Raw genomic sequence first — 24,934 nt, 5'->3', positions numbered from 1 at the left:
CCCCAGACTGCTTTCTTTCACTTCGTATTTTTCCGGCGCTCAGGAGAGGCCCCGGCTCCGCCCCGGGCCTGCCCAGGGGGAGAGCAGAGTGGTCCGCAGCCGGGTCGGGTCGGGGCCCCTCCCTGGAGGAGCGTGGAGCGGCGGCGGCGGCGGCGGCAGCAGCGGCAGGTGAGAGGCTGAGCCCCGGGCGGGGGAGGGCGCCAGGCCTGGGGCATTAACCGTCCGGGGGACCCCTTCGGCTGAGGAGGCTGCGGACCGGGCCCACCCGGGGGCCAGCGCCGGACCGCAGCTTCTGGGCGCTGAAGCGGGAGGGGCTCCCCCAGGGCTGCGGGTCGCCGAGGGGCCGAGCGGAAGATGGGGGAGGCCCAGGCGGCCCCGGCCTGGGAGTGGAACCGGCGGCCGGCAGGGAGAGGGGAGCGCCTGGGCAGCTGGAGGCCCCGGCAGCCTCCCGGGCGCCCCCGAGAGCTTGCCCGCCCTCCCTCCGTGACAGGTGGGCCTAGAGTTGGGGAAAGTTTGGAGCCGGCGGGAGGCAAGGGGCGCGGGGACCAGGCCCCATCGGTCCTGCTTCCCGGCGGTGAGCTACTGGGAGGATCCCAGTCCAAGGCCCCGCTGGAATGAGACAGAGTGTATATTTCCTCAACATGAGTTGACATTAAATGGAATAACCGCTGGGGTGTCATTTTCCCGGTCAGGCCTGGAGATGGAGGTTTAGGAAATGTTTCGAGAGACCCTGGGGTTTGAGGGAGACTGCAACCTCTGCGATTCTGGCCTCGATTAGGGCAGGGCGACACGCGAGGAAGGCCACTTGGAGAAACACTCTCAATCCTCTTTTTCTTTCTTTTCCTTTTTATGTCTTTCTACCCTTCCGAGAATTTCCTAATTCTTTCTCGAACCTGCACTTGTATGTATGGATGAAACTTTAATTTGTCACCCTTTCATTCCCCTTTGCCTCAAGCTCTCAATCCAGGAAGGGAAATGAAACTGGAGGATTTGCAGGGGTTGTTACTGGAAATTGTGGAGTTGTTAGATTGCAGAAGAGCGTTTAATTTATGTTTTCAGTGAACTTTTAAATCATGACAATCATTCCAACAACTATTTAATATGTCGAAAGGGGTCCTGTGTAATGCTGTATGTTCCTTTTCCACAGAGAGGTATCCAATGGGTTCTGCAAGAGTTGGTCTCTTGCAAAGGATGAATGTATTTGCTGAAAGTAGCCTGTGCATTAACTGGTCATGGAAGGAGTATAAAAATGGTGTCCTCCTGCCCCTCCCTGCTTGGAAGGAGTGCTAAAAGCAGATGTCTAGAGAAACCTACTGCTTCAGGGAGTGGTCACAAGAAGATTTTGTAAAGGAATGGTTATGAAGCTATACTAATTTTCTGAGTGAATGCAGGTTGATGGTTTTACCAAGGGTTCTCTATTAAATTTAAAATAATTTTTTTTTCATGAGCCACTCAGTTCTACAGAAAAGGAGCTGTATAATAGCATTATTTGAAGTTAATTATAACATCTGATTTATGCTGTATTATTATGAAATTATTATTAATGATTAATATTTTTAGTTTAAAAACTAGTTCCTGTGTGTTTGGGAAAGAAATAGCTAAAATTACTTAGCTAAATTCAGAGGTTGATAGAATTTTCTTTCTTGCAGGCTAGTCCTTGCTCAACTTTTCCAGAGAGTATATGAAGGATTTGAGGGTTTTTGCTGTTGATATCAAATCAGATTGAGAGAAGAATAAGTGGTGCTCAGAAGAGGACTTCTGAGCTGCTTTATAACTTTGAATGTGTTACTATCTGATGCAGCACATTGTAGTTTATCACTTGTATGCTATATTTACTTGAGGTTTACCTGTATGTGACCATTCAGTGAAATAATTACTAAGAGTTTTATTATATATAAAAATTGGCTTCTCATGTTTTAGCTTTTATGATCTTAAAACCTACTTTTTTTCTTTTTCAGTAGAAATGATGGAAGAATTGCATAGCCTGGACCCACGACGGCAAGAATTACTAGAGGCCAGGTTTACTGGAGTTGGTGTTAGTAAGGTGAGTAAAAGGATGATAATGAACACTGTTCATAGTCTAAACACATTTAAAAATCAATTAAGGGCAATTTGGATAGACATACTGATAGGTTGTAGGAGAGAAGATTTGGCTCATGGTTCCAATGAACTTTTAAATCCTACCAGTTATCTCAACCATTTAGCAGTACATTTGAAGGTATTCTGTATGGGAGTATATGCTGCTTTTTCCCCTCTGATATGGGAGAGGTCTCCCATGGGTCTTATTGCAAGGATACTAACAGGACGTGTATTCTATGCCATATTTTGTCAAAATTCCTCAGTCACTCAGAAGAAAACTTAATTAAAAGATATTGGCATAGCTTCCTTACTCTGGACTTTTTGGATAGTTACATGGTAGAGTTTTGAAAAATCTGTCTCTGCTAAGTCTGTCAGTTCTTCAGATCTGCAGTTCAGCAGATTCCTCCTGGTTGCACCCCAGACTGCTTTCTTTCACTTCGTATTTTTCCTTCTTGTTCACTCTTTTTATTTTCTGGGAGCATAGAATAAGATTAAGTACCCATTAACGGGCAGGTGTTAAGCAGTGTATTGGCTTCCTGTATGTCCTTGTTTACCTGCTACTTCACCTTGCTGCTCTCATAGGATATATTTGATTTTAATACAATATGTAAAATATATTTATGGTGTTTTATTTAAAAGCTTCACCAACCCAAGATTGTTTCATTACGTAGGCTTGAGACTGACTTTTTGACCTCTGACTTCATGTGATACATTTCTTTGTGTGCTTTTCAAGAAATTTTATTTCTCATGGTAACGGAGATGTTAGTCTTATGTTTTAGTTGGTAGCTTCTTAAAGGAGAAGGTATTTGTCAAGGTTTAGTTGAAAAAACTGGTTGCTTTGACAGGTCTCATAATTTTGGTGAGCTGGAATAGCTTGATAGTTTTTGTTCATTCAACATACATTGAGTGCCTGCTGCATACTGGGCATTGTGCAAGGTGTTAGAGATGACATCTCAGCACACTGCCTCCACGCCCCCATTGTGGAGAGAGCGAGAGATACAGAGACTATACTGTGATGAGGGCTGTATTAGAGCTATGCCATGGTGCTATGGGAACATAGGGTTTGTTACACATTTTGTAGTTCTTGATTTCTTTGGCTACTTTAATAACTAACTTTAGGGCACTTTAGAGAGCTTTACTTCGGACTGTTGTTATATATCGAAGTTATATCTGTAAATGTAAATACTTTGATCTAGGTGAAGTAGCTTCAAGAGGAAGTGAGCACTATATTTAAGAGTTACATTGATCTCTGATTCAGTTGATAACTTAATGACCTTTGATGTGTCTTTTAACTGGAGAATTCAGCAGAAGGCTCATATCCAAATCTGTCTGTTCAAATGGTCACTTAACTGAGTAAAAGTAAGTTTGTATTCAGATTGTACATAGTTTAAACTCAGTGGGCTTTGTTGTTAGGGTGCTTTACTTTCCTCCTGTTTTTAGGTTCTTGATAGCTATATCCAAGTATACTTTTGATGGCATAGAACATAAGTGACGAGAATGAGTGACATTGTGAATTTTGCTGCCCAGGCTCAACTTATCATGTAACTAATGTGTCAGAAAACAATCTGATGATCTTTTTAATAGGAAATTTTACCTTTAACATATAGCGAAAGATGTTCATTTTTATCCAGATGTTTTTATGGCATTAATTTTATGTTATTTGACATTTCCATCCATGGTAAGTATATTGATTACAATAAATTCATTATTTGGGGACTAGCAAGAGAGTATCCCTCCCCCCATAGCAAAGAAACTTGAACAAAAAAAAGTAAATTATTCTGTAGTTTGTGGAGTTAGGAAGAAGAAAAGAAAATCTCCTATTTCGTACAACTTTTACCTGCAAGGTGTTGTATCTCACAGACCACTGATTTGAAATAGGAGTGGGGAGGAGGCCATGGTACTGGGAGAAAAGGTGCTTTTGGAAAAACTCCTCCTCCAACTTTTGAATTCCTCATTATGGGTCATAATTTCCCAGTGAGGGTGTCACTGTCTTGATGACAGCTTTCAGTTTTGCAAAGATCAAGAGAGCTTGCAGCCCTTGCTCCAAATGGGAGAGCAGAGTGACTTTCCCGTGATAGTGCCATCTAGTGGGACTGGCGCGGCCTCATGGACTGTCTCTTGAGTTTCTCCAAACTATTCATAACATTTTCAGTACTTTTTGATGTCCATAGAAGGAAGAAAGGCAGTGCCACTGTGGATTCTTTCCTAGTGGACAGGAGTGTTTTAAGTAGCTGCAGTCTTTGAACTTCTTGGTTATTATAGATCTTCTGTTATGTTGCTTCAAGTTTTTCACACCTGCAAAGTAGATATATATCACAAAACCTACACTAAAACGAAATGGCCAAACCACCATATTAATTACTTACATTTAGGTTGCTCTTTATTTATATTTAGGGTTTTTATTTGCAAGTTTTTAAATTTTCTTGTGTATTTTATTTATATGCATTTAGTTTCTTTTCTGTTAGCATATTTAATTTATAATAACTGGTAAACCAAAAGCATTTGTCTTGTGCTTTGGGATGTACTGTGTGGTTTTTGTTTAAGAGATTGATGTTTTCTGTCATTAGTGAGTTGATGATAGAAGAAAGTAGCCTCATGTGCACCAAGAAGCTGTAGCTGGTTTTCTTCCTCTAGCTGCCATTTTTTAGGAGGCCCTGTATCCATCTTGTTAGCATTTTTGAGATGAAAGTCACTCTGCTCTCCCATTTGGAGCAAGGGCTTAAATTGTGATATGAACCTACTTTTGCATTTCTTACTGACCTGCCGTATGAGCTGTTCTTTTTTAACATCTCTTCCTTTAAGCACTGGATAATCCACTTTTAGTGATGTGAAACTGACTATACCCCTATGTTCATGTTTTTGCAGTTTATATTCCTTTCTCTGCTCCCTTTTGGCAATCTAAGCACAGGTAGTCTCTGATTCTGGAGACTGTAAAGTAGGTGGAATTTCACCCTTGCGTGCACTGTTACCTGTACCTAGTTGAATTTTAATGCTAATATACTAGCAAATACATATATAGTACTTATGATGTGCCAGATACTGTTCCATGTACAATAAAAGCAGTAAGAATTGAATTTAGATCTTTCATAGGTATCCTAGGGATACTAGTCAGTAAACCGCTGTTCTTTTTATAAGACACACTGACTTATGCCCACTGCATTGCCCCCACCAGTTGAGTCATAGGCTCACCAAGGATCATTTCATGACAGCTTGCATTTGTAATATAATTATATGATTTAATACAAAATTATGTAAACCAGTGATTTATGACTAAAATGAAAGAATTGTTGATTCAAAGAAAACTAAGTTAATCTGGAAGAATTATTCATTTACATCCTTGGCAAGTATCTTTTAAGTTCTCTCTTCACTTGAAGAAATCGAAACTGGAAATTGTAGATGATGCATTATGGGTGTGGTTTATGTAAGACAGTGTAGATTAACTGCAGTCAGTGGCTCGATAACTCAGAAGGCCTACATCAAAAGACTGGCAACAGAATATATGTTTATGTACTTTAAGTTCAAAAATATATTTAAGATGTCATTTTTTTTAGATTCCCCACTGTAACCTACTTTTTTGACTCATGTCATTGGTTTCATTGGTATTGAATAAAAGGATTATGAAGTACGTGGATGCTATTGAAAAGAGCGAAATGAGAAGTCCCTTGAAAAAGTGGGACAGTTTGTTTTGGCACAATAAGAGCCTTCACTTTATAGAACCTGAAGCAAGACCATAAACTTTTTTTTTTTTTAAGATCATATACCTTTAAGTAATACCACATAAAAGATTTTTGATATCTTTTTAAAGAAAAATAATTTCTTTTCCTATCTTATAAATTGTGAGTCTGATGCATGATTACTTTACATGATCAAATTTGACTTGTGAAAGAAGTTTAACCAACTGATGATAACTTTCTCTACTACCATTTAGTTAATTACATCAATCAGAAGGTGTTAGTTATGGATATCTAGTGTTAGCTGTTTTATATACCAGTGCCAATAATTAAAAAAATATATATGTTTAGGTGTTTTACATTTAACACATAGTTAGACAATGCTCAGTTAGCATAAATGCTGAAAAATTGTCTATACTTCTACTGGTGAATTTTAAGGAATTGTTGATAAATATATTTATCTTGATGTTGTCTTCTCCATTTCACTTACTTTAGTATTAGTTCTCTCCTCATTTCACATGTAAAGTATCAACTCATGTCTCTTTCCTCTGACATTTTTCAAGCATTTGTCTGTCCCCACTGCTACTGCCTTAATATAGACCTTCATTCAGGACCAATAGGTAGTCTCTCCTGCCTCATTCATCTTTCTGTAAAGTGCCACCAGTTGTATTTCTAAAAAATACCAATATTATTGTTTTACTCCCTTGCTTTAAAGGCTCCCTATTGCCTACCGGATAAAGTTAAAACTTCTTATTCTAAATTTTCAACTTTGTGGCCAGTTTTCTTTTTCCCTACTGCTATGTTCTACTACCTCAAACCATGACTGATCTCCTAACCTGTAATGTTAGCAAACAGACTCATGCTGTCTCCGCTACCTTTCGTTTTTTATTTGCCTGACATACTTTCAGCTTACTCTTCAAAGCATAGTCCAGATATCTCTTTGTAGCTTTTTCAGATACCTCCACCAATATAGTTGTATTATCTTATTAGCACTTCATAATTTACTTTTATTGTAATACATTATTTGTTTTCCTTATTAGTCTTCTTGAGAATGTGGCTGATATCTTTATCTTTGACTATTCAAATGCTCAGCACATTGTATACATTGAATAAATCTTCATTGAATTGGAAGAGAGTATTGAGAAGATGATAGTATTAGTTGTCACTCATATAGGCATGGTCTACTCTAGCTTTTTGATTTAATCCAATCTCAAAACTCTTTATCTTTTAATTGGAAATTTTAGTTCATTTACATTTAATGCAATAATGTATATTGGTTCAAATCTGTCTTATGCTTCTTTTACTTCTTTTGAAATTTTTTCATTCTCTACTATGAAAGATAAAGAAATAAGCATTTTCATACTTTTTCTTTTTGTCAGTTATGTTTGTGACATTGTTTCTCCTAGTTTAAAAGTTATGTAACTCTTATTTGTTATAGAAATTACAATATGTGTCCTTAATTTATAAAGATAATGTTGATCAGTTCCTTTGCCCTTCTTTTCATCTTTTCATCAAGAGCCTTGAAGATTTAACTTCATTATTCCTCTCCCAACTCACATGCTGTCCTTCTGTATTTAATTTATATGTGTAAATGTGTGTATGTGTGTGTTTGTGTCTGTGTGTGTGTGAGAGTGTGTGTGTGTGTGTGTGTGTATATATTTTTTTAGTTTAATAGACTTTATTTTTTAGAGCAGTTTTAGGTTTACAGTAAATTTAGGAGGGGGTTCCCACATACTCCCTCTTACTTTGCCAGTTTCCCCTATTATGAACATCTTGCAATACTGTGGTAGATTTGTTACAACTGATAGCCAACATTGATGCATTACTATTAACTAAAGTCCATAGTTTAACATTAGGTTCACGCTTTGTGTTGTGCAGTTCTGTGGGTTTTGATAAATGCACAAAATATTGTGTGTCCACCATTGTGTGTGTGTGCATATATTTAAGAGTCCATAGGTTATTATAGAATCTGTTCTATATAGTTAGTGTTCATTTAGTCTAACTTATGTGTTTACCATTTTGTTTGGTCTTCATTCCTTTTTGCATCTCTGACCTACCTGGAAGACTTTTTCTTTTGCCTGAAATACATCCTCTGGAATTCCTCTAGTGTGGGTCGGTCTGTCAGTGATTGTCTTTCCTTTTTATTTTGTTTAAAATGTCTATTTTTGGCTTTATTATCAAATGGTATTTTTCGCTAGGTTTAAAATTCTAGGTTAGTTATTATTTTCTTTCAGCACACTGTTCACTATTGTCAGTTGGCTTCCATTACACCCTTCTTATTTTTAGTCTTCTTGCCGTTCTATTGAAGGTTATCAAACTTTTCTCGGCCCATTTTTGAGCCTTTCTCTTTGTGTTTGATTTTCTGCCCTACAATATGGGGATGGAGAGATGTCTAGGTTGGATTACTTTTTTTTTCTTTACTATTTACATTTGCTTTATTTAAATCTGAATATTTTGGGGGAACACGAGCATATACTTTAAAAAAATAGATTTTAATTTTTAGAGCAGTTTTAGGCTCATAGCAAAATTGAGTAGAAGGTACAGAGATTTTCTTCATGTTCTCTGCCCCTACACGTACATTATCAAGATCCCCTACCAGGGTAGTGTACTTGTTCCAACTAACGACCTACATTGACACATCATTATCACCTAAAGTCCATACTTTATAGTACGTGTTCACTTTGGGTTTTGTACATTCTGTGGGTTTGGTCAAATGTATAATGTTGTGTATCTATTACAGTATCATACAGAGTAGTTTTACTGCCCTAAAACCCTCTGTGCTCCAGTGTTCATCTCTCCCTCCCCTAACCCTTGGCAACTACTGATCGTTTTTACTGTCTCCGTAGTTTTGTCTTTTCTGTATTATCATGCGATTGCAATCATAGAGTATGTAGCCTTTTCAGATGCATTTCTTTCGCTTAGTAATATGCATTTAAGGTTTTTTAACCTCATTATTATTATTATTTTCTTTTTAGCACTGAGTAATAATTCCATTGTCTAGATGTACCCAGTTAATTTATCCATCCACTGAGGGATACCTTGGTTGCTTTCAAGTTTTAGCAATCATGAATAAAGCTGCTGTACACATCTGTGTGCAGATTTTTGTGAATGGTGGACTTATTTATACTCCTCGGGATTCACTGGCCTTGAATCTGGATTGCTGGTTTTCATCAGTTATAGCATTTCCTCAGCCATCTTTTCCTCATATATTACTGTGCCTCTGTCTTATTCACCATCATCTTCTTACTGCATTTTCTCTTTCTCTTATTCTGTCTTCTGTATCGCTAGTTTTTACTTACCAAAGCTGAATGCTGGGTAGTTATTCTGACCTCCTTTCCATCTCTTTATTTTCCCTTTTCGTTATTAATCTGCATAAACCTATGCATTCAGTTTTCGTGAGGGCTGGTTTATTTCTGAGTCGCTCTTATCCTGGTAGCCCTTGTGCTCCTTGTTTAAAGTATGGGGTGGGTTTCACAGACTCTCCTTATTGAAGTTTCTTCTCTTCCCTACACTCCAGGCCTGCTAAAGTACAGCTCAGTTTCAGAGCTTTTCCTTTAGTATTAAATCAGCAAATGCCATTAAATAGAAGTAAATTTTTTGAGTGCTGAATTTACCTTCTTGTAGTCTTGTCTTCCCCTGGATTTCGATACAGTAATTCCTTATTTCACCTTTTTTACAGTCAGTAATATAAAACTTTTTAACATTCACAAGTGTGCATAAACTTGTGCCACAGTGAGTAAAGAATCCATATATAGTTTTCCTCGTGATTTTTCACTTTTCATTTGTTTTTTCTTCTTTCCTATATGTGGTCACTGTTGTCATTGTCATCATTCCTGGTCTTTAGAGTCATTTATTTCTTATATTTACTTTTAGTTAAATAAAGATTAAATTAAAATATTTCTTAAAACTTTGCTTTTAAAAAAGGCAAGAAGGAAAACAAAGAAGGTATGTTACCAATGATTTCTTATTTCAAACCTGAGTCTAAGGATGATTTGACTTGGTCAGTCTTGTTCTTCCTCGTTATCTTGTCTGGGTCTCAGATTGGTAGGTTTCACTTGGTCCTAACTACTACTAGATGTGATGGGATGGATTCGTTTAGCATCTGTTTCCTAGTATATTATTCGTGTTTAAACACTTCTTACGCTATTCTCTTTCACTTTTTACACAGTTGCCTTGTATTTCTATCCAGAAAGAGACTTGGCTTTTCCTAGTCCCAGCAATTCCTTCCTTAGACTTTAGGCACATTAAAAAAAAAACAAACAACAAAATGAAACAAAAAACGTTCTTGGAGTACTAGGTAACTATGGCCTGCAGCAAGGTGACTTTCACCATTGGCATCTTTCTATTCTCTGGTTTATTTGAGGGTAGCTTTTTGGCTTAATGTGGTGCTATAGAGCCTCTATTGTAGGATAATTTGTTCTAGCATCTGCCTGCCCCCTGGTCAGCTTTTTTGTCCTCATTAAGACATTCATGGGAAATCTTGTTTCATAATTTGGACTATTCTTGCTTTCTACCCAAGGAACACTCCTGTGCAGATTAGAGCAGTCTGAAGGATCTATAGTATCAGCCTAAGCTCTTCTCACTTTGATTTATTAGTTTTTTGCCTGTTCTCGTGACTAAGTCCCACTCTGTGCTTTCTTTCCACTTCCAGCATGTTAGTTTTTTAGAATCTTATCTTTATAGTTTAGCAGTAGAACATAGTTTTATTACATTAGCCACAGATGTAAGGTGTCATTTCCCTACCTTGGCACTTCCGATTTAAAACATTTATTTTTGATGAGCTACCCCAAAAGAGGGAGCCATAGTTAAAGGGGAAAATAAAACTCAAAAATTCCATTTAGGTACTAATACTATCAAAGAATGAGTAGTGGTGTTAAAATACAAAATCTTCAGGAATTAAGGCTAGAACAAAATCTTGCCAAAATTCTTTTCTTATTAAGTTCTTCATTATGTATATATAGGCTTTTGGGAATTTTGGTTGCAAATACCTTAGGAACAAGAAAGTACCTTGTTCTATCTGTTAAGTATACCCTGAGGATATCAGCAAGGGAAATAGACATGGAACATTTTCCTAAAACTGTTCTTAAAGAAGGAGTGATGTCTGTTTCCTAGTCCTAACTAGATGAGGGAGATAAAGAGGTTGGTCATTAAACTTTACCTTTTTTTAATTGTTGTAAATGTACATAAAATTTACCATTCTAACCATTTTAAGTGTACAGTGACATTAAATACATTTACTTTGTTATGCAACCATCACCACCATTCCTCTCAATAACTTTTTTATCTTGCAAAAATGAAATTCTGTACTTAGTTTATAATAAACTCTATACTTACCCACGTTTTATATATTCATTTAACTGTCAGTGGAGATGCTTGGGTTGCTTCTACCTTTTGGCTACTGCGAATAGTGCTGCTGTTAACATGGGTGTACAGAGATACCTGTTTGACTCCCTGCTTTCAATTCTTTTGGTATGAATGCAGAAGTGGAATGGCTGGATCATATTAAAATTTCACTCTTTTGTTAAAGCTTGACTTCCCCTGAGCCCTTATCATTGACAAAGGGCAGCGAGCAGATGGTGATTCTTTTTCTTTTGGTTCACATTCAGCAAAAGCCTTAGAAGTGTTAGAAATTTTGTTAACATCTAAGAACTAGTAATAATACTCAAATTGCAATTATGTTTGCAAATTGTATTATTTGCCCAGGAAGTTGAAGAACTAAGCCACTGTGTAACCTGGCGAGTTATATAGGATAGGCTTTTATTTTAACTAAAGCATAGGTAGTTTTAGAATGATAACAGCAAGTGACTATCTAAATTTGCTATACTAGAATTTTATTTTAATCAGTATTGCCTCAAATATTAAGTCCTATGAAGACTGTTAATGTTGCCCACATGAAGATAACAGGGTGATGGTATCTATTCTAATAGATGTGACCCGTATGACTGATAACTTTGCTTATACAGAGAGTAAAATATGTGACTTTTATCACACGCACTGCTGCCACAGTTGGCGTTAATTTATTAATTTAGTACCTGTTTTGTTCAACTCCGAGAGAAATACTAAGGATTAATTGTGAAATTAAATGGTAATCTGAAGGGCCAGTTAATCTCAGGAGATGATGCTTCTAGTTTGAGATATCTTCTGTTATAAATTAACTTTATCAGTTGGATTTAGTGTTCAAATTTAGCAGTAGCTGCTAGGGTCAAACCGAAACCGACTTATCTAATCTTTATTATATTAGCAATTGACCAGCTAGAACCAAAACAAAATGTTCCATCAACTTCCTCTGGCCTGCCTCTGTGATCATCTGAATAAGATGAAGGAAAATCTTAGTGCCTAGACTTTCAGCAGTCTAGATGTGTCTAGATGTTATGGAGGATTTAAAAAAAAATCAGCCAGATGCACTGTATACTCTTGAGGCACTATAATCAGGCAGATATGGACCCAGATGTCTGTGGCACACAGCTGAGGGTAGAGATGGAGATGTGAAGGTGTTATGCTCCTAAGAGAAGAGAGTATAATTATTTGCTCAAGAGTCAGGTTGTGCGTAGAAGGATGAGACTTTTTTTGTGTTGCTCAGAATGATCACTAAGATTACTGTTGATAAACGACACAAGAAAATTTATGATAAAATATTTTGAATAAGTCATAGAATGATAGTACAGAATAGCTTGGTTTTAAACTGTAGCAAAACTTCTTAGGGTCTAGGGCAGAGGTTCTTTTTTAAAGGATTAATTTTAATTAGATTATGTAGTTACATAGTACAAAATTTAAAATATTTAAAAGATATACAGTGAAACATGCCTTTCCTGTATCCTCTGGTTTCCCTCCTTGGACACAACTGCTACTATGAGCAGTTTCTTATGTTCTATATATATGTATGTATATAATAGATATATGTGATACATCATAAATATTTGATATATGTGTAATATGTATATGTAGATAAATACATATATATTCATCACTCCATATAAAAATATAGAGACAAACATATGCAGTTTTGTATTTTGATTTTTGCGTATAAAAGAATTTAGAAATTGTTTTGTATTAGTACATGTAGGGCTTCTTTGTCCTTTTTTCTCAAGGCTGCTTAATATTCCATTGTACTGCTGAACCATAATTTAAACTGTTTCGTGATGAACACTTTGATGGACAACAATGTTTTGTTGATATGAGCAGTGCTATAGTGAATAGCTTTGTACATAATTTCATTTCACACGTTTACATGTATTTACAGAGTAAATCCTTATAAGTGAATTTGAAGTGGAATTGCATTTGTAGTTTTGGTAGCTATAGCCGCAGTAAATGAGAGCATTTGTTTCCCTATAGTCAGACATGGGCAAGGGAGTCCATGGACAGATGTCAGGGTTCTTGAACCTCGTAAAATGATAGGTAAAAATTTGTATATATTTATGGATGTGTCTTTTTCTCAAAGGAAAGGTCCACAGTTTTTATTACATTCCTAAAAAATTCTGTGACTTGGCATAAGATTAAAAACCATTGTCTGTCAGTTAGTAGCCTCAATTAAGAACACATTCTTCTTTACAGGAAGTATTTGAGCAGAAGCGTGTAAGTACATAATTATTAAAGATGTTGTATGGAGAGTTATTGTGTAGGAGACCAGACTAAGTCTAATTCCCAATCTTTTATTATCATTCTCTTCACTCCCTTGGTAGCTATGTTTTAAATAAACTGGATTTATTAAACAATACTTTATTTCCTCAATTTTATTAGAGCTTTAGAGAAGTATCAGGTGATTATTACTATAAGGAATTGAAATTCTTTTATTTATACGGAGTTGGTAAAATTTTAGCTAAAGTCAAGTCAGTTTGGCATTTTAAATTGGCTATGTGGGTGAAAAATACTTCAGAGACCCCCCCCATTATTATCTTTAGGACTTGTTGGAGATCCAAGGAACAGATCTGTATACCAGATAACCTCTAAGGCCCTTTTGAGTTCTCTGTGTGGGTGGCAATAATATATATTCTGAGATTTAGATGACCTATATTAAGTTCCGCTACAAGTACTATTACGGATAAATCCTCACCATAACAGATTCCATAAGGCTTTCATATTTTGAGATAATGGGATTAATTTGTAATATTATAAATATTATTAAAAGTCACAGTTCTGGAGGTCCTGGAGTGAAAATAAGAGCTCCATATAATGAATTAGAAAGTTAAAAGATTTGATTTATTTAGTGATAGTTGATGGTGTATATAAAGCCCTCTCTTTTTAAGTGCTGTAATAAAATTTGGTGGCTTGTTTTGAAAGAGTATTATTCTAGAGATGATTTGCAATATTTTATGTAGGGAAAAGTGAGATGAAACTATGTCATGTTAGATACTTGAGCAAAAAAAAAGGTCTTACCTGTTAATAGCACTCAATAGGATATTAAAAAAAAATAGATTGTTACATATTCTGGAACAGAACCACAGGAGCCATTTGTACAGAATTATTTGTTGTAGATAACTTATTGTAACTAGTTATCCAAAGTTTTATTTGTTTCTGAAATAGAAGCTTAGAACAGAATTCTTATGGGCTATCCTTAAAACTTTTTATGGTGCCATTTGCTATAATGGGGTTCTGCTTTTACGAACAAACCTTTAATTACAACGAATTTCTAAGATCTTTGTGTTACTGATTGCAGATAATATTCAGATTATTTGAAGGGAGACTATGAGAAGTTAAATATGCATACCACTAGAAGTATAGCAAAGCAGAGTGATAATAGCTAATAATTCCTTAGTGGAGATAAAATGGAATACTTAAAAAAAATTCACCTCAGTCCTAAAGGAAGGAAGGAAAAGAAGTAAAAAAAACAAACAAAAAATGTAACAAATAGGAAAGTAATTAACAATATGATAGATTTAAACCCAAATATATTGATTATTAAATAAATTGTAAATGACCTAGCACTCCAATTAAAAGAGTGTCAGGTTAGATCACTGTATATGATCCAACTGTATGCTGTCTACAAGAAACCCATGTTATTTTTAAACCGTATCTTTATATTTAAAAAGAAAAAGATACTATGTAAACACTAAAAGCTGGAGTGACTATATTTGTATTAGACAAAGGAGACTTCAGAACAAGGAAAATAGTACAAGGGGTAACGAAGCACATTTCATAATGAAAAAGGGATCAATTTATTGATAAGACCCAGCAGTCTTAAATGTATATGCATCCAGTAACATAGTGAAGCAAAAACTGATAGTTGAAAGGAGCGATAGATAAATCCACAATTATAGTTAGAAATTGCAACATTCTCTCAATAATTCGTAGAGCAAGTAGGCAAAAAAAATCAAGGATATAGAAGATTTGGACAGTATTATCAATAGCCTGTACTTAATTGACATTTATAGGACATCGTGGCCACATTCTTTTCATGTGCACATGGAATGTTTACCAAAACAGGCTATATGCTGGGTTATAAAACATGTTTCAACAAGTTTAAAAGGATTGAAATCATAGAGAATACTGCTCTGACTACAATGGAATTAAATGAGAAATCGAAAAAAAAAGATACCTGGAAAATCTTCAGATATTTAGTTAAATAACATACTTCTAAATAATCTTTAGGTCAAAGAAGAACTCACAAGGGGAGTTAGTAAATATTTTGAATTGAATGAAAATGAAAACAAGGTATATTAAAATTTGAGGGATGTAGCTAAGCAGTGCTTTAGAAGGAAACATAGCTTCCAAAAGAAGGATCTAAAATCAGTGACCCAAGCCTTTGCCTTAAGAAGCTAGAGTAAGAGCAAACTAAGTAGGAGAGAAAGAGCTGAAATAAATGAAATAGCACATCAGAATAACCCTATATTTATTAAAGACACTGAATTTGTGATTAAAAGCCTTTCTTCAAAGTAAAGTCCAAACCCACATGGCTTTACTGGTTAATTATATTAACTATTTAAGGAAGGGATAATAAGTTTTTCACAAATTTCAGAAAACACTTACGAAGCCAGCATTATCTTGATACCAAACCAGGCACAGGCATTAGAAAAAAAGAAAGCTATAGCTCACTGTCCTTCATGAATATATATGTAAAAATCATTAACAGAATATTAGCAAATTGAATCTAGCAGTGTGTGTGTGTGTGTGTGTGTGTGTGTGTGTGTGTGTGTGAGTGAGTGAGTGTATATATACTATGACCAATTGGATTTAATCCCAGTTGCAAGGTTGATTTAACATTAAAAGTCAGTGTAATTCACCATATTAATAGAATAAAGGAGAGAAGCTAACTGACCTTGTAATAGATGAATGGTCCAAAGCCTTTACCTTTTAGTTAGATCTTAAATATTGTGACTTTAATAATCTGGCCTCTGTGTGGAGCAAACTATTTTATTGTAATACATGCTTGGCGGTTTATAGGGTGGTTAAAACTGGTTGGCTTGGTTGGTTAAAGTTTCATGTTAAGGATGGTTCACGCATATCCTCCCATACTCCCATCTATATAGCGGGGAAAAGGCAACTAATCTTCACTGGCAGCAGCTATATTTCAGACAGTGTTTTACCCCCACCCCCACCCCTCAACAAATAGCATTGTTTAATCCTTGCAATATCCCTAAGGTGGGTGGTTTTTCCTCTTTTATCACAGATGAGAAGACCAGAGCTCATAGAGCTTAAGTGATTTGCCCAGTTTCATACAGTGGTTCAGTGATTCAGTCCCACATCTATATGACTTTAAACTGTCGGTACCAGCCGTTCTCAATCATTTTTCTATTGGTCACACCTCTGGGCCATCCCATTGTTTCCCATTCAAGAAATGCAAGTAAGTGAGATTAATTTTTATAGTGCTAATTTTGAATCTATTCTTTATTTTCTTTTAAAAGTAAGTCACTGAGAAGAATAAAGAACTGTTGGTGATATGATTAATGATACTCCTCATAGCTGATATGTCAAGACACTACTTTTAAAATGACTTTAATACACTTGAGTTCAAATCATTGTCAATCTATTTAAATTGCCATGTTTAACTGTGAGCCATGAGTCAAGTGCCTTGGAAAACAATGTTCTTTAGGGGCATAAATAGCAGTAACCTAGCTAAGAGTCTTTACATGGGTTATATAAAATGTACTACCATCTCGATAATTGGATAGTACTGTAATTGTTAGAATTGGAAGGTGAGCAGATGAGATTGCTGTGCCTTGGTGGAAAATATCCCTGCACCCTTCCAGCATCCAGATAGGTGGAAACTGGAAACAGCTAAGTTTTGTGTGTAGGAGGTAAAGTCATTGATTATGTAAACTTAAAATTACTATCATAAATTCTAGCCCTTGAAGGGGCATAAAGGGCATTAATGATGTCTTCCTGGCTCTTTATAGATGAGTAAACTGAGGATCGGAGAGAGCAGTTGACTTGCTGTAGGTTATGCCACAATAAGTGGCAGGACTGGAATTTAGGCGCTTGCCTCCTATCATTGTACCAATATATTGGGCTCTGCAATAGAAATTTTTGTTAAACTGTTTCCTGTAGGAGGTGATAGTGGGTTTGTTTCTTATTAATTAATGATATCTTCAAAACAGTAAAAGTCAGGAAGTGAAACTTACTGTCATCAAACTTTCTTCAGGGTTATATATCTCTTGGATATTTTAAATCTGTATTATAGCAATCTTTATCTTTTTGTTCCTATTCTTATGACTGTTTGTTCTGTGTTGTCTTTACTTGTGAATGTGCCCCAGAGTTTTGTACAGAGCTTCTCTTTTCTATTTGTAAATATTGAATTTGTAGTTTTTAATCTATAAAAGGAAAGTTTTTTAGCATAAGGAGAAAGGTTAAAGGCTAAATTGTAAGCTTTATAGTGAAATGTATAGTAGTCCATCCATACGATGGATGCGTCTATGTATATTGAAGTCCTCTTTTTCATTAGGATTAGTTTTTGTAATGATTAATTTTTAGTTATATCAGGAACGTGTGCATACTTTTATAATAATGAAAACTGTAAGAGCTCTTGGAACTTTGGTGTGTATCCATCTAGATTTTAAAAAATATTGTACTTATCCACTTGCATACATATTTACCTATTAGAAAACGTACAGTACTGACTTTTGTGTGTGATTTTTACAAAAATTGAATCATACTATCATTATTGTTTTGCAACTTGCTTATTTTTACTCAGCAAATGGTTTTGAGATCTGCCATAGAGATGTCGCTTTATGTAGATCTAGTTTGGATCACTGTTCTTTAAACAGTCATCCTGTAAATATACTTGTAGAACAGTATTTTGTCACTCTTTTTAAGAACTATTAAATGAGTTAAAGGATCTGAAAATTAGGAAAAACCAGTAACCTAATCCTTCCATAGCTGACCAGGAAGCACTGGAAGGCAGGATTATGTTTGATGGTCTTCTGTATCCACCATGATAGCGGCACAGTCCTAAAGTTGTGATACTTCCTGTGTTTCACAAAGTTTTACTGGATCCTTTTTTTTTTAAACAGCTTTATTGAGATATAATTCACACACCATACAATTTATTCAATTAAAGTGTACAATTTAGTGGCTTAGTGTATTTACAGAATTGTGCAGTCATTACCACAATAAATTTTAGAACATTTTCATCACCTCATAAAGAGACCTTTATACCATAGCTCTCAGTTCTAGGCAGCCACTAATTCACTTTTTGTCTCTGTAGATTTGCCTCTTCTGAACATTTCATGCAAATGGAGTGATTCAATATGTGGTCCTTTGTGACTGGCTTCTTTCACTTACCATCATATTGTCAAGGTTCATTTATGTTATAGCATGTGTCCAAACTTCATTTCTTTTTATTGCCAAATAATATGCCATTGTATATGGATATACCACATTTTGTTTATCCATTCTCCAGTGAGTGAACATTTGGGTTGTTTCCATTTTTTGGCTTTTATGAACATTGGTGCTGTGAACATTCATGTACATGTCTTTGTGTGCACATGTGTGTTCATTTCTCTTGGGTATATTCCTAGGAGTGGAATTTGCTAGGTCTTATGGTTAAGGGATACTGCATTCAAGGCTGGACCTAATGTAAAACTAAGAATACCTGTACTATTTTAGGTATTAGTTTAAGCATTTGAGGAATTGCCAGACTGTTTCCCAAAGCAGCTGCTCCTTTTTACATCCCCACGAGCAGTATGTGAGTTAAATCTTCTCCCTGTCCTTGCCAACACATTATCTGTCTTTTTAGTTACATGCAGCGGATCTAGAGTGAATTACATGGACTTCCATAGGCAAGTTTCCAGGAGAGACGACAGTTAAAGGATTTCTTGTTGTTGTTCTTACTGTTAGGCTTGCTAGTTGTCATATAGATGTTATTAAATCTCATAGTTAAGATTTGGCATGATTGAAATGTTACTAAAAATCATTAATATTAAGGATTTTCTTGACAATATACTGGAATATTTTTGTTTGCTAACTAAAACACAAAATCATTCATTTAAAGCTAACTCCAATTTTTTTTTGAGGGGGGATATTGAGACTTCTTTTTAATTGAAGTATAATTGACATACAACATTATGTTAGTTTCAAGTATACGATAAAATCACCCCACTTTTGGTCAAAATTAAATGAAAGTCAAAAATAGACTTCATCATTATCTTTTGCCACTCATATGTTTGCTGTTGTTATTAGCAGTAAGCCAGTTGATTCAATTGAACATTTCTTCTGGTTTTCTAGTTAGCTTCACCTGATATTAAGGTTGGTTATCATAGTAAAGAGCTACCTAGATTGTAATAGTGTTGCAAGGTTTTTTTTTTTTTAAGATTTTTTTTTCTTTTTCTTTTTTTATTAGTTTCAAGTATACAGTACATTAGTTAGACGTTTATATAGTTTATAAAACAATCCCCCTAATTGCGCCTTCTCTCCTCTAGTTTTCCACCTAGCCAATATATTAATGCTAACTGCATTCCCTATGCTGTGCTCCCCATCTCTGTGACCATCTATCAACTACTGATTTGTACTTCTTTAACCCTTCACCCCATTCTCTCAGCCCCCTAACCTCACCTCTGTCCATCACCAAATTGTCCTCTATATTTATGAGTCATTTTTTGATTAGTTTGTTCTTTTTGTTCCTTAGATTCTACATATAAGTGAAATCATATGATATTTATCTTTCTCTGACTTATTTCACTCTAGGTCCATCCATGTTGTTTCAAATGTATTGCTGGTTTTTAAATAAGTCAAAGTTCATTTGTTCTTTAAAAAATTTCTTTCTTGAGGTGAGTGTTGCTGAAGATAGTTTTCTAAGTTAAAGGGAGCATTCAGGAAGTTCTAAATTGGGAACATTCAGGAAGTAATGTGGAGATTCTGCTAGTTGTGCTGAGTATGTCTATTCCAATTATGCATTTTGAAACTGGGGAAATAACCACAAGATGGGTGAAGGGACCCATTGGACCCACTGTTAGACATGCCTGAGCTAAAACTCCTTGGATCACCTGACCTCCATAAGCCCCTATTCTGACTGGTGGATCACAGTGATGTTTTGGGTCTTGTGGAATTAGTGTCAATTCAGAGCCAGTGTCTAGTAATCCTTGAAAATTCTTTGATTGTTTCGTTTCCCCCAGTGCACAATCAACCTTGGTAAAAAGCCATGGTCTTTTTGGAGAAAGGCTGACAGAAAGACTAACTGTGTGAATTTTTGACAATACAGTGGAATTCTTCCTCAAGGAGACCCCTCATTCAATAAGTTCTGGGTCTGTAAACTGACTCAAATCTTAGGATTGATTGAAGGACCGTGATTCTCTCTTTTTTAATGATTCAGATGAGGCTTTTGTTCATTTGACCTTGACCTCTGCTTGTACAGGTCAAGTAAGAATTTAGTAGACTTCACTACTGGAAACACTGGTTAACTGGCCATTGTCATAGGTCTCTGGGAGTCAGACAGTTCTGTTTGCTAATTTGATTCTGCTGTGGTGTGTAAAAATGATGCTACTAATGACTAAAAAATTATAGAGGCGTAGTTTTAATTTTCCATTAGGTCTAGAGTTTAATAGAGTATCTTTACTGCTTGAGGTAGTTTGACTCAGTTGTCACCTGTTCTCCTTTATACTTAAGTTTAGCTTTTGTCCCCTGTTCTCAATCCTTTTTAAGATGTCTACTTAGTCCAAGGAGGAAATGAAGACTTTAAAAACTCAGTAAATGTTGACATTTAAACTTTTAAGAGAGTAAAAGATTAACCTTTGGCCCCTACTTCTGCAAGTTTTCCTTAGTTTATATGAGCTTCATTCATGTGCTAAAGGCTGATCGTCAACATTTACATCTTAACCTCAGTTTTCATGGGTTTATAGCTTATCCACAAAGTTTTCTTTAGGCTTGCAACTGATGTATTTTTTTTTTTTAAGCTCCCTGAAAAGTGCATTTTAAGTATATTAAAAATGTGTTTTACTTTATTTTTGGAAACCATGCTTTTTTAAAAAATAAGAAACTTGACTCGTCTAATTTTTAAACTGGCCATTTGGTTTTTTATTTCGAAAATCATTCATAGCAGGAGACAGGGTAAATGATTTAAATGTTGGCATAGAAAATGGGGCTTTTTAACGTAGGAGTGTAACTTATCATCATACTTGGTTAAAAAAATTCTTACTGGCTTCTTTTTCAGCCTGATATGACTCATTTAAGGGACAGTTTCCTCTCTCCAGTGATTTAGATGTTAGTAAGGGTTCTCCTAAATAGCTGTTGTACACCAAGTATCAAGTAACAGACTATTTTACTTAGAAAATAAGATAAATGAAAATACTGTGTAATTAAACTTATATAATATGGACAGAGAAATGCTTAACATACAAAGGTATGAATTCACCATTCAATTTTAAGGTTGTAGGAAAAGAAAAAAAACCAAAAAGGAAAAAATAAACTACAAGAAGAAATAAATACACTGTAAAACAGAATAACAGGAATTAATCCAGAGCTGGAAAATTAGGAAACAAGGGAAAATGGAGGGAGTAAACTGGGTGTAAAAAAAGATACTGAGGACCTACAAAGAGAAAAAACTGGAAATGGATGCTGTTAGTTATATGATATTAATATGAAAGTCTCAGCAAAGTAGATAATTTCACTCAAAGATAATAGGAATTATGTCGACAGAAGAAGATGTAAAAGTCAGAATAGACTCATAAACCAAGGGAAAATTGAGGCAATTATAAAATTGTTTTCTCTTCCTTTTCTTCTCTTGTTCCTTGAAGTGGGGCAAAAATTAATACTCCCTAACCTTTCAAGGAATAGGTAAGTCTCATGTAAAATAATAATATAGCAAGTAAATAATACATAAAGGATAAAAACTTAAAAAACCTTTCATTTCAAAATAATTATAGATTGAAAGGAAGTTGCAAAAAAATATAAAGATAGGTTTCATGTACTCTTCCCCTAATGTGAGAATCTCTCATAATCAGTACAATATTAAAACCAGGAAATTGACATTGGTAATCCACAGAACTCATTTAGACTTCACGTTTTACATGTATCATTTGTGGGTGTATGTGTGTATGTTGTTCTGTGCAGTTTTATCACTTGTGTAGCTTCTTGTAACCACATCACCATAATCAAGACATAGAACTGCTCCGTCACCACAAAGTTCGCTCCTGCTACTCCTTTGTAGCAACCCCACCCCCTCTCTGTTGAAACTGTAACTTCTGACAACCACCAATCTATTTTCCATCTCTAAATTAATTATTTCATGACAGTTATGTATGTACATACATATATACATATTCATACATACACACACATGTAAATGGTATACAGCCTTTTAAGATCGTATGGATATACCACACTTTAGCCATTCACACATTGAAAGACATTTGGTTTGTTTCTAGTTTTTAGAATAAGACCACTGTGAACATTTGTGTACAGGTTTTTGCATATATCATTTCTCTGGAACATATGTTCAATAGTACAATTGCTGGGTCATATGTTAAGTATTAAGTGCATTTTTTGTTTTGAAAGAAACTGCCAAACAATTTTCCAAATTGGCTGTTCCTTTTTTAAAAATTCTCACCAGCATCTATGGCCATGCCACCCTGAACACACCCAGTCTCTTCTGATCTTGGAAGCTAAGCAGGGTCGGGCCTAGTTAGTACTTGGATGGGAGACCACTTAGGAATACCAGGTGCTGTAGGCAAAAAAAAAAAAAGAAAAAAAGAAAATAAATACCAGCAATGTATGAGCGATTGGTTTTCTACATACTTGCCAGCATTTAATGTTATCACTCTTTTTTATTTTAGCATTCTGATAGGTGTGTAATGAAATTTCATTATGATTTGAATTTGTATTTCTCTAGAGGCTGACTATTGATGTTGAATATCTTTTTTCATGCTTTATTAGTCATGTTTATAACCTCTTCTGTGAAATGTCTGTTCATGACTCTTGCCATTTTCTAATTAAATTTAAAAAAAACTTGTTTTTAGTCTAATATATCATGTCCTGGCCAGATATGTGGTTTACAGATATTTCTTCCAGTATGTGATTTGTCTCTTCATCCTTTTTCCAGTCTTTTGCTGAGTAAAAGTATTTAATTTTGATGAGGTTTCATTTTATTAATTTTTTCTTTTACAGATCATGTTTTTTTGTTTCAAGTGTAAGACCTCTTCACTTAGTCCTGGATTATGAAGATTTTTGTCCCTTTTTTGATTCCCCTAAAAGTTTTATGGTTTTATGTTTTATTTAAGTTCTTGATCCTATTTGAGTTAATTTTTTAAATAAAGTATGAGGTTTTAAGTTGAGGTCATATTTTTGCCTATGGATATCAAATTGCTCTAGCACTGTTTTTTGAAACGACTATCGAATTGCTTTTACACCTTTGTCAAAAATCAGTGGGGCATGATTGTGGAAGTTTATTTTTATCAGCTGTGAGAATTAAATGTGCTAATACAGAAAGCCCAGCCCACAGAAGTGCTAAATATGTGTTGGCCGTTATTATTATTACATTAGCAAATAAATAATGACTTTAAAAAATCGTTTGCATAAACTTTGTAATTTGAAAAATAATACAGTTTAAATTCTAATTGTGTAAAGTACACATAACAAAATTTACTATCTTAACCATTTTTAAGTGTACAGTTCAGTAGTGTTAAGTGCATTCACATTGCTGTGCAACTCATCTCCAGAATTTTTTTCGGCTTCCAAAACTGAACTATACTCATTAAACAACAACAACTTATTCCTCCCTTCCTTCAGTCCCTGGCAACTACAATCCTACTTTCTGTTTCTGTGAATTTGACTATTCTGGGTACCTCATGTAAGTGGAATCAGGCAGTATTTGCTTTTTTGTCACTGTCTTGTTTCATTTAGCATAATGTCCTCAAGGTTCATCCATTTTGTAGCGCGTGTCAAAATTACCTTCCTTTTAAGGTTCATAGTCAATTGTATACCACAGTTTGTTTATCTGTACATATGTCAGTGACATTTGGATTGCTTCCACCTTTTGGCTACTATGAATAATACTGCTAGGAACATGGATTTGGAAATATCTCTTTGAGACCCTGTTTTTAGTTCCTTTGGGTATATACCCAGAAGCGGAATTGCTGTATCAGATGGTCATTCTATTTTTAATTTTTCAAGGAACTGCCATACTGTTTTTCATAGTGGCTGCACCATTTAACATTCCAACGAGCAGTACACAAGGGTTCCAATTTCTCCACATACTTGTCAGCATTTATTATGGTTTTTTTTTTTTTTTTTTATAGTAGCCGTTCTAATGGATGTGAGATGAAATGACAATCTCATTGTGATTTTGATTTGCATTCCCCTATTGATTAGTGTTGTATCTTTTCATGTGCTACTTGGCCATTTGTATATCTTCTTTGGGGAAATGTCTTTTTAAGTTTTTTGACCATTTTTTAATTGAGATGTTTGTTTTGTTTATAGGCAAGAATTCTCTATATATTCTGAATAACAACTCCTTATCATAAGATATATGGTTTACAAATATTTTCTCCCATTCTGTGGGTTGCCTTTTCGCTCTGTTGATCATGTCCTTAGATACACTGAGGTTTTTCATTTTGGTGTGGTCCAATTTATTTTTCAGTTTGTGGCCTGTATTTTGGGTGTCATCCATTTTTGAGGGTTTTTTTTTTTTTTTTTTTGTATATGGTATAAGGTAAGGGCCCAACTTCATTCTTTTGCATGTGGATATCTAGTTTTCCCAACACCATCTCCTTATTGAATGGTCTTGGCACCCTTGTCAAAAATCATTTTTTGTCAAGTCATTA

General features: G+C 35.3%; 1 protein-coding gene and 1 pseudogene across 4 annotated transcripts in view; both read left to right on the top strand.

Moving 5' to 3' along the window:
- The first annotated feature begins 35 nt into the window (after positions 1–35).
- TLK2 (tousled like kinase 2) overlaps positions 36–24,934 on the top strand; it is an 88,234-nt gene continuing 63,335 nt past the window's right edge. The window contains exons 1-2 of one of the 4 annotated variants that reach the window (XM_011368560.2): positions 36–168; positions 1,962–2,044. In XM_011368560.2, the coding sequence (XP_011366862.1) occupies positions 1,964–2,044 (81 nt within the window). In that variant the 5' untranslated portion in view covers positions 36–168; positions 1,962–1,963. Of the gene's footprint in view, positions 169–1,958; positions 2,045–16,353; positions 16,528–24,934 lie in introns of those variants that run through there. The other 3 variants (XM_011368559.2, XM_011368561.2, XM_023535629.1) reach the window with 3 other exon arrangements.
- Positions 22,727–22,845, top strand: LOC111744894 (annotated as a pseudogene).

The sequence above is a fragment of the Pteropus vampyrus genome, unplaced genomic scaffold (assembly GCF_000151845.1).
Source record: "Pteropus vampyrus isolate Shadow unplaced genomic scaffold, Pvam_2.0 Scaffold143, whole genome shotgun sequence".
Taxonomy (NCBI): Eukaryota; Metazoa; Chordata; class Mammalia; order Chiroptera; family Pteropodidae; genus Pteropus; species Pteropus vampyrus.
The sequence above is the reverse complement of the archived record's forward strand: the minus strand, read 5'-3'. Positions and strand labels throughout refer to the sequence as shown.